This window comes from Parasteatoda tepidariorum, chromosome 8 (genome assembly GCF_043381705.1).
Source record: "Parasteatoda tepidariorum isolate YZ-2023 chromosome 8, CAS_Ptep_4.0, whole genome shotgun sequence".
NCBI lineage: Eukaryota > Metazoa > Arthropoda > Arachnida > Araneae > Theridiidae > Parasteatoda > Parasteatoda tepidariorum.
The window spans coordinates 52269869-52281087 of record NC_092211.1 but is presented as its reverse complement, the minus strand read 5'-3'; the positions used below and the strand labels follow the sequence as shown (position 1 = coordinate 52281087).

The following is an 11219-nucleotide window of genomic DNA, read 5'->3' as shown; positions in this document are numbered from 1 at the left end:
AATTAAAAACAATTAGAGTACATAAAAGTAGAGATTTTAAGCTTCAAAATGAGATAAAGCAGAAGCATTTTTGATCATTTTTAAAGAAGTTATGACACTTTGAATTTTGCCATTTTTTTATAAGTTTCTAGGTGTACTGATACTTTTGAGCGGTACTGTATATATATATATATAGGGAGTTGGGCCCATTTCCAAGACGTCATGAGTTCGATCCCCGCGGGTTGAAGACTCCCATGTAAGTAAATGGTGACTGATGTATGTTAAATCTGTCGGGTCACAAAGCCCTCTATGTTCCCATAGCAAATTCTACCTCTGGGGGTACTGAATTAGAGATTGATCGTTCTCTGGTTCAGTTCAAAATTGCTATCTGTGAATGAATTGAATTGAAATATTGTGAATGAATGTGCTGAAGACGTATTCTTTGCCATAGATGGCCAACCATCCACACCAACCATCCACACATTATGTTACTTATTAATTCAAACAAGATGGTATCTGAAGCTGGGTGGGCCACATCGCTAAATCGCAAAATCTAGCACTGTGACTTAACCACTAAGACATCATGCTTCAGGGAGGTAGGATATCAGAACCAGCCAGGATGTATAGGAGTCAGAACCAGAAATAAGTCACAATAAGTCATGGGGCTGTAACATATATCTTAGCCAGTAAAATATGAATCAATCAGGGTCACAAAATATCATTAAAGGCCATATCTATAAGTCATGAATAGTTCGTAAATGAAGTTTCGTAATGTGAGTACTGTATAGAGACTTGAACTTCGTAATACGCTGTGCATACCCCGGATGCACGGACTATGTTATGCCCGAATAATCTACTTTTAAAGATTTCAGATTTCAAGATTCAGAATAGTTTTCAGAACCTGCATTGCAATGGAAGTAATGTGGCGTAACTACCACTATAAATATTGAATACCAATTCACTAGTATATAAGACGTGTTTACTTGATTCTATGATGAGGTACCTTTTGATAGATGAAGGTTGACATAGTTGATTCATAATTCCCGTCATTGGTGACCCGGAGGTGATAAGAACTTGCCAATATTGATGGATGATCAACATTTAACTGTTGATTTGCTTAAAGAAAATAAATTACTTAAAGAAAAGAAGAAATAAAGTCTCCCGGTAATAAACAAAAATACGAGGGAAAAAATGAGCAAAATGCTATGAAAGAAGAGAAAGAGGCCTTGTAAGAAGAGAAAAATAATAATGAGCAAAAATTGATATAAATATATAAAAAGCATGAATCAACTAGTGGTACTAGTATGTAAGACATGTTAACTTGATTCTATCATGAGGTACCTTTTGATAGATGAAGGTTGACACAGTCGATTTAGGATTCCCCTCAGTAAAATACCTTCGAACATATCTCTTGGGAATTTCTTCTTTAGGTTTTAAATTATTATGTATGTTACTTAAAAATATGTGTATCTTTGGGATCATATTACAGTAAAATAATGTGGATATTACTGCTGCTAAAACAAATGCTTGCATAGATATTTTAAAGCATTAATTGATCTTTCCATATGTATTAAAATTTTGTTTGGATATTACAAGGGTATGTACGATATAATTGAATATTTTACAGAAGAAATACATTTTTTAAAAGGACATATCTTGCAAGCAACCCGAACTTAAAGATGATTGAAAAGGGAAACAAGTTAAATAAGCCCATCTTGCTAAATTTAATAAATTCTCAAAATTCTGAATGCAAAATGTACTGATTTCCACTATTCACAATTAACCTGAAGCATTTTAATACACATCAAATTTGGTTGGAGAATTCTGATGGACTATAAATTAAGGATTCCATACTTCTTCCTCGGACACAGATATATAGCAATGGTATATATCTGTGTACGGACACATCTGTATAGCCCAGATATATAGCAGTGGTTTAATGATAAGTTTGGGTAGTGCTTGGTAGAATTACCACAAGTATAGAATAAAACGGGAAATTAGAAAATGCAAAAATAACATTAAGAACTCAAACTTTAAACTGTTTTCTTTTATAAAATAGTTGACGGTAGTTTCCAGATAGCGGCCATCGGTTTATTTCCATTTTGAAGGTCAAGTGCTAAAAGTCCAAAACTATTGCAAAAGACAAATTAATTTTAAAAGAGTTGTGTTTCTGTATCCAATTTGTTCATTAAAATCAGTGTGAACCAACTCATTGTCCACGAGCTGTATGTAGCCCTCATTATTCATTTTTATTTATCTTGTCCTAATTACTCGAAAAATATTTTAATTTAACCTTTGGGAAAAAATTAAATACTCATTTAACTGCTTAAGACAATTTAAATACTTTAGAGATATTAATTAACGATACGCCAGCAGCTTCTGGTCTGATAATCGTCATTTCTCCTTACAATTGCCACCAGTTTGTATTTTTCATCTACTAATAATAGATATCAAGAAAGTAGTCCAGGACAGATTGCAGGATTTTCTCACCCTACTATCAAAACTTGCACTTTTTAATAACCCCAAGGATCTAAAAGTGAGTAGTAGTAGTGGTATATTTGTTGCCAAAATCAAGAGAACGTCGGCTCTCACCGGTGAATGCCAACAATCACATAGTCGCTTTGGTGAATCTCCGAAATATTTGTTATATCCAATTTGATGTTAATTTATTCGTTGATATTATTATACTTATTCGATATTTTAATATCGTCTGAGGATAGATTAGGAGAAATATCAGTCTCAGAAACAGGAGTTTTGGAGTACCGGTTAAATGCATACTGGGCAGTGGCACTTGATCTTAAAAAACATTGATGTTGGGCGTACCGAGCAAATTTATACCGGGCAGTGGCACTTAACTAGACCTAGTATATATTTCGGACATTTACCAAAGTGAATATGGGATTGTCAACATTCACCAGTGGAAGTCAACCACCACCAATTTTAGTCATTCCCAGTTGCATCATTTACGTCGCAATAGAGCTAGACTATGTGCCATGACTGTCTGAAAAATATCATAGTAGATGATCTGAAGACAAGTCATCCCAATTTTTATTTTCTGCATAGGTGATGGTTCCTCCGCTACAGTACTCCGACCACCTGCACGCGAAATTAAGCATATTACGGTAGAGTAGTTTAATGAGGACCCATACAGATCACTCTCGATCCCTTCACAGGCTGATCAGAGCGGTCACCCACCATCTCGCTGACCGCAACCAGTGATGTTTGACTTCATTTATCTACTGGGAACAGAGTCTTAAGATCAGTGAGAAATTGAATCAGGTTCTGGAATCGAACCTTAGACTTTGCCTTACTGAACTTAAAGTACACACTGATAAATTTGCGTCAAGAAAATAGTACTAAGAGTCTTATTTAAATTCGAAACTTCAAAATTAAGTGGTACACTGAGAAAAGTACACTATGGTCAAAACTACGAGTGTGTGGTTAATAAACCGTGCTTATTGCGCTTCTAGAACAGAAAAAACTCGGTAATTTTTACCGAGCTTTTTTTTTACACTTTGGTAATGATTTTGGTTAAATTAACCACAGTGTTATAATCTGTGACAAAATGTGCTTTTGGTAAAATTAAATTTTGATAAGATTAACAATAAAATATAGTTTTATAATGTGTGAAAAAAGTTGGTAAATGAGGTAAAATTTGGTAAATTTATCATAATACCTCATGGTATGAAAACTATTTATATGGTAAAGTTTGTTTTTCAGTTTTGCACTTTTTACTAGTTGAGTAGTAACAAAACTAAACTAACTAATATTTTTAAGACTAGAATTTTTGGTTTTAAGAATGTTCGGAAACATTACTGTATGCACAGAAGAATTAATAAATGAATTGTGTAAATACCAAATGCTTTGGTCTGATAGACCAGAATCATTATTTTTTTTTAACCAGAAATGTCATTACTATACCCTACGGTAATTTTCAAGAATTTTATTCTCTGTTTAAACTAGTATAAATTATAGTATATTAAACATTTAGTAATGTAAATTTTAGGGAAATTTTATAATAAAATATTTAATTCATTTTTCTTTCTGATCTGGAATACCTCACATTCCTACATCAGCGTTTGAGTGGTTTTCGAGTAACTACTGGACTACACTGGCTTAAATTACCGTCTGTGCTTATTAGTTAGCATATATAAGGTGATTCCTGAACAATTAAGAATGCTTACTAGATCATAATTTATCGATCATTATATCAAGATTAATTTTGATTTGTTTTCGTTTCTCTGATAGAACAATGATTAATTCAATAATAAATTCACGCATTTATTTTTGATATGAATAATATTTTAACGTCAAAATATTAAACTAAGAAAACGTATACTGAACGATAACTTGGAAAATTGTTAGAAATTTTAATCATTTCTTAACCATCAGATAAAAATCTTCAAACTAATATTATCTTAACTTTAAACTTTCATGAAACAGTTGCATTTATTTTCTTTTCTGTCGTTGTATAGCAATTTTAAACTTTAATTCCAAGTAATTGAATTTAGAAACAACTAATTATATATGGTATTGAATACATTATTAAAATTCATAAGCGCTCTGTATGCTAATTTTCTTAACATTGAATGCAGTTGGATGAATAAATATTTATTCAAGTGTTCATGCAATAATACTATTAAAATTTAGTGAAATACGGAGGCAAATAATAGTTTGACGTTATTGTTGCGTTGTAGTTAGTTTCAGAAGCCTCTTGTTAAAATATTGGATCAAAAAGTCATACCTGGCATTCATATGAACTAAATATCTTAATGACGATATAAATCCATAGCGTATCAAAATGCCTTGATTTTCCTCTCTCGGCTACTGCGTTTCTTTTTAAATTTTGCTTCTTCACATTTATTTCTATTTCATTTTATTTTTCATGCTTTACTATTGAGGGTTTCTAGTTTTGTTTTCACTTTTATTTTAGCTTCTTTCATTGACATCTTTACGTTTTCTGTTTCAAATCTCCTTTGTTTTACTCATTTATGACTGAAAATCATGAAATTGGGAACTAGTTTTTTCGCGATTGAAACATGTCAATATAATTACCTCTTCATATTTTTTTTTGATGGAAATAAAATTTTCATGTTAAAAAATACAGCTTTCCGCCTCATTTTCTAGGGATTTAATACAGATAAACTTGCAAAAAATATACATTATTATTCTTTTCAATGAAGCAAAAAAAAAAAAAGAAAAGAAGGGATATTCATTTCGAAAGGCAAACATTTCAAATAGAGTGGTACTTTTTAATTTTTTTTCTGAAATTAGTAAATATTTAACTATTTTAGAGGTTATAAGATGGAGGAAAATCTGTGAGTCAGCCTTGACCTGTGAAGGGTTGTTGCGCTTATGAAGAAGAAGAAGAGATAAACTGCCACTCAGATAAATGCAGTTTATAAAATTATTAATATTTTTTTTAAATAATTTCATTAAAACGAGTAAATTAAATTATACAATCATAGCAAACTAGAGCATCTTTATGAAGCTTAACTTTGACTAAATTCTTTTCCAGTAAATTATTGATTCTGTCCTAAATTTATGCTAAACTTTTGTATTTATAATGCGAATGTTTTTCCCTTTAAAATTTGAATATGTAATAAAAAGAATAATAATCGTACCTTAAGAAATGAAGAAAAAAATTTTTTTAATGAATAATGCTATTGAATTTTTACGATATAACAAGATCAAAACATATTGAAAGTTTTTAAAGCCATGTCTACACATAATATGCAAAATTTTTCTAAATGATGTTCAAAAACATTTTAAGCAATGCGAAAACTGCTTTTCCAGTCATTCTCAAAATTTTACGGTTTGAAATCTAAGCATTAGTTTTGCTCTTAAATGATATTAAATCCATTTTTCTTTTAATATCCTTCTTTTTATCAAGTGAAAATACCATATTATTGTAATATAGAAATGTTTTTAAAGTTTAAATATGTCTCTTTACTTTAAACAGTTTATTCAGGTATAACTACATAAAAATCTGAATATATAAGCCAATAATATATAAATAATTATTCATTTTTCTTTCATCTTTATAAAGATACCGTTTTAACTAAATCGAACTAATTATGATACTTTAGACATAGTTCCAATTATATTTAATTTTTACCTTTGAATTTTTTTTTTTTAAATTTTGAAAGAAAATTATTCTTCAAATTGTTTATATAGCTTCATTAAGGAATAGAATTCACTTTATGCTAGTCCAACACTTCTTAGTAGACTTAAACTGATAATCATTTCTCTGCACGTCACGTGAACTTAAATAAATTAAAATTATTTGAACTAGTTAGTAGGAGTTCATATATGCAATATTTTAATGTGAATTATTTCATTCAAACTTAATATAATCCGGGATCAACATTCAAAACTTAAAAAAAATAAATAAATTTCTTATTTTATTTGTCTCAAAATGTTTCTAATTCAATTGATAGTATGAGAATTCACCTGAAATATAGTTCAAAAAATATATATTTTAAAACTAATAAAAATTAACTTACCTGTAATTATCAATAGAAAGAAGAGAAGAATATGAGTTGAAAAATATCTTTTTATCCCCAACATTATCAATTTCCTCTGAGTAAACTTCAAGTCTAATTAACAGTGCATGAAGATACTTCGCATTTATAAGTATTTAACTGAAATAAATTAATTTCAAATTATTTTATGATGGTCATTTAACACTATTATTGTGTATATTATAAATTTTACGATGAGGATATGATGTGATGATATCTATGAAAATAAAAACTCGAAAAAAGTTTCACAATCCAAATTGCTTTCTATTTTTGCTCTTGCATCAAAGTAAAAACCCTTTTCTGACAATGAACTATCTCTTAATGAGCCTCTAATGAATGCACGGAAGCATACCTCGAAGCAGCGTAAGCACTAGCACCTTCTGCAGACGGAAGAGTTAAAGAGGAAAAGTTATTTGACTAACTTACAGTGACGATTGGACGAGAACTGCTAACAGCTTCAAAGATTCGAATTTTCGCTCTTTGAATGTAGAGGGCGCTGCCATAATTCCTTGTTAAAGTGAGCTTCATTTTGAGATAGTGAAATATCTGTTAAAATGGTGAGAAATATCGTAGGAGAAGTTTTCGTATTTCATTTTCAAATCCGTGTATTTCATCTTTCAAATCCGTGTATCATCATTTCAAATCCGTGTCCGCATCATTTCAAATCCATCATTTTCAAATCCGTGTATTTCATGACGATTCTTTTCATGACGTAAAAACTTCACAAAAATAGATCTCATACATTTTAATAGCCTAAATTTATTGCTTAGATATATTTAAGAGCTACTGCTTTCTAACAAACTATAACCGTAGAGCAATTTATAGTTTAAAACGTATTTTAGTGTATTTTATTTTATTGAAAGACTTTATTTAAAATGTAAAAATGAATGTCGTGTTTTAAGGTAATAATTTTATGAAAGGGTTTATCTTTAAATCATGTTTTAAAGTGTTTTTTTTTAAAATTCACATTTTTAGTCACAAAACAGTTTTCTAGCTTTTGTTTTTAAAGACCATCATTATTATCGAAAGATAAATTATAATATTTGGGTCTATTCCTCGATGCTAAGCTCTTGAAAGCAGCTCCAAAGTTTATCCTTTAACGGTTGTTAATTGTTTAACTGTTTTTCGATTATTCAATTCATAATTTTCAAGTGGCGTCATTTATCTTTTAATTAATAATTCTTTTTTTCAATATTTTTTATATTTCTCTCAAAAAAATATTAACTAAAATAAAAATAATAAACTCTTACAGAATAATACTGTACGTTTCATGATATTTACAAATTGCCGACCAGGACAGAGTAGTGATCAGGAAACTTTCCATGCATCAGAAAGGTTCTGGGTTCGAATCCCGGACAAGGTATGGATGTTCTTTCATTCTCTGTGCTACCTGTCCTTACTGTGGGGGCGACGTTGGCCAACCTAATTTGATGCACATTCAAGAGTGGCCAATAAATCTGTCCTAATAAGCCTGAATTGACGAATGTCAACTCAGGTGGGCATTTGGGAAAAATATGTACAAACTTAAGGAACATTCTCACTGAATGTGGTTTGATTGTTCTACTTTAATAGCACCAATAAAACTTAAACTTTTCAAATGTATATTTTACAAAAATTTTCATAAAAAAAGTCGACTATCGGGTGCAGCTTTGGAAATTATTTTGTATTGAAATGAAAAGGTTGTTTTCAATACAAAATCGTTTATTTTAAGCAAAAGGAAAAGGAAAGACTATCACTGCTCTTCTTTCAGGATAAAAACCGATTAAACTTTTCAGTTTGTTTTCGAACGGCATCGTCAAAGTGCCATGTCGGGGAACGGACCCATTTCTCAGGAAACGCACCCAGGATTTCGAAAATCGTACAAATATTGAAAGTCGATTTAATGTAATTCCTTTTGAAAATGGAAATGTCTGGTTAATGTATTGCGTAAAATAAGACACTGATTCGCTAAAATAATCATGGATATTATTCCACATAAAGTTTCAACTCTTAATTCGAATTCATAACATGTTCTAGCAATCCTTTAGTGTATGATATTTTTCGAAGCTCTGCAATACAGAACAGCTCATAATTGTGTTAAGAAATTTCGAAATTATTTGAGCGCTTTAATTATTATTATCTTTTTCTTACAGCCTTGAAGAGCTACAGATTTAAACTGATTTTAATCAATGATAAATACTCTTTAAGCTCATTGATATTAATAAATAATATATATATATAGAATTAGCATATAATAATATTAGTATTTATTATAATATTCTTCACATTACTCTTATTCTTATATTTTTTTTTCACTGTTTAACCGGCAAACTGGAAGTTCATAAATATTTTTAAGAACTCATATACGTAATAAGATAACAATAAAAATTTTTATCACGCCTTCTAAGTATGGTTTATTTATGAAAAATCAAACTTAATTATTTAAAAATATTAATTACAAAATCCATTGTAGCTCAAATACTTTCAAGTACCTTTATGAAGCATATGTTTTATGTAATGAAAATGAATATCTTAGTGTAATATTTAATTATAATTAAAGCAATTTAAAATCGGGAAAAAAGTCTCTAGTTAGGAAATATTTAATTAAAAGATGTAAATTTTGTGAACTATGGTTATTAATTAATATACCCTTTTGAAATTCGAAGGGATATACATTACACAGAATAATTTCAAAAATTAATTCTTTACATTGAAGTTTGGTGATGGATTACGATTTTTTTTATCAATTCACACAAAGAACAGATTTTCTAAATACGTAATTGCTAAGAGATTTAATTATTTCGCAATTTAGAAATTTTTAAAGTGCTTTAATAAAAGAATAAATTAAATTATTTAAGTTTCAGTAAAATAATCTTGTTCAAACAAGTACTTTCATTCTATTTTATATACATCTTATACATTATCTTACGAATGTAATTATGGTAGATGGAGGACTCATAACGAAACGAAATCTTTTAATGCATTAAATGTATTAAATGAAAAAAACTGAATCATTCGAAAAAGGCTTTGCCATCAGCATATAATAAAAGATACTATAAATGGACTTAGGAAAATATTTATAGTAGTGAATTGATTGTGATACCAATAATTATGCTAAGTTTATTCGAAACTTAGTATTTCGTTATACATGTATTCTATTATTTACATAAAAGTTTGATTAACTAACAAAACAATAGCTTTAGGATACCAATTACAAATATATTTTAATATAAAATTCTATTAAATCATATATTTTATATAACAAATATCAACTTATTTTTATAGCGTTACTATATTATATTATAGTGCTTCCTTCATATGTAAAAATCTTTATTTTTCTGTAACTAAAACAAACAGTTAAACTATTTTAAAATATTTTTCATAAATGATACAATTTAAACGCATATGATGAAAACAGAAGGAAATAAAATTCTTGCTTACTTTTGTTTATTTTTAAGGCAAACATATAGTAAAATGTAAATATTAGATCAAACAAAGCTTTTGAGTTTCTTTTTTGTTTTGTTTGTTTCAGTTCATAAATTTTATTTATTCGTAGGCATAGTTGATATTAAGTAAATAAATAGTTAACATATTATAGTCATTAATTTTAATCGCCATTAATTGGAAAAAAATTAAATTTTCGTTTTAGATCATTATATGCGTTCATTCGCAATAAGTTTTAAATATTATTAAATAAGAAATGTAAAAAAATAAAGATTTGACTCGTAGCTGACCGAAATATGTAGGGGTCAGGGAATCGGCCTTGCATCAGAAAGGTTCTGGGTTTGAAACCAGGACAAGGCATGGATATTCTTTCATTCTCTGTACTATCTGTCCTCACTGTGAAGCAACGTTGGCCCCCTAAAAGTATGGCCAAAATATCTGCCCAAATACGCCTCAATTGGCGAATGACAACCCAGGAGGGCATTGGAAATAAAAACTGATGCATATGATATTAACAAATATCTTTAAGGTGAAATACGATATTTTTAAAGGATTTAAGCAGAATGAGAAAATTATCAAATTTGAGTAATAGAAATTGAAGCACTCTACAAAATTTTATTGAGTTTTGTGTTTTAGACAAGATATTTTGAATTTTCTTTTTATATCTTTTATTTTCAAATAATTTTTGAAAGAATAGTTCTTGATCAAAAAAGCTTACAAGTATTATTCTCTAATCTATTAAAGGTAAATGGTTGAAACCAGCAGTTCCAGAAATTTAATGAACAACCAAACTCTAATATATCGATCGCCTTATGGCTGAGATTTATAATGTAAATAAATTAATATGTACCGTACGAAATTTATAACATCAGGAATAAGAATAAAATAAATATAAAAGAAAGAGAAATTTAATAATTTAATGAAATTTTTTTTTACAGTGGAAAAGAAAAATTACCTTAAAACATTAATAGAGGTAGGAGTGCAAAGCGAACAGAGGGAAAAGCCTTGTATTAGAAGTTCAGTTTTCTAATTTCCGTAAGGGAATTTCACTACCCAAATTTATACTTTAAAAAATTTTTAACTCTTGGAAGCGTAATGTTAAAGGAGCTAATGCGTCATAGAGTATCTTTGAACCAAGTATGACTCAAATGTATAGCGTAAGCATTTATTTTTACAATATTATTTGATGATATAGGATTTTACTTCATCAGGAGTGAGATTTGAGAAAAATATCTAAAGAATAAAGAAATTTCATATTTTAATAAAATTCTTGCTTCACAACGAGAAACAAAG

General features: G+C 29.0%; 1 protein-coding gene across 2 annotated transcripts in view; it reads right to left on the bottom strand.

Moving 5' to 3' along the window:
- LOC107444219 (cell adhesion molecule Dscam1) overlaps nt 1-6950 on the bottom strand; it is a 112530-nt gene extending 105580 nt beyond the window's left edge. Inside the window, exon 1 of one of the 2 annotated variants that reach the window (XM_071184000.1) lies at nt 6486-6950. In XM_071184000.1, coding sequence (XP_071040101.1) covers nt 6486-6549 — 64 coding nt within the window. In that variant the 5' untranslated portion in view covers nt 6550-6950. The remainder of the gene's footprint in view (nt 1-6485) is intronic. The other variant, XM_071184001.1, reaches the window with a different exon arrangement.
- Nucleotides 6951-11219: the final 4269 nt, after the last annotated feature.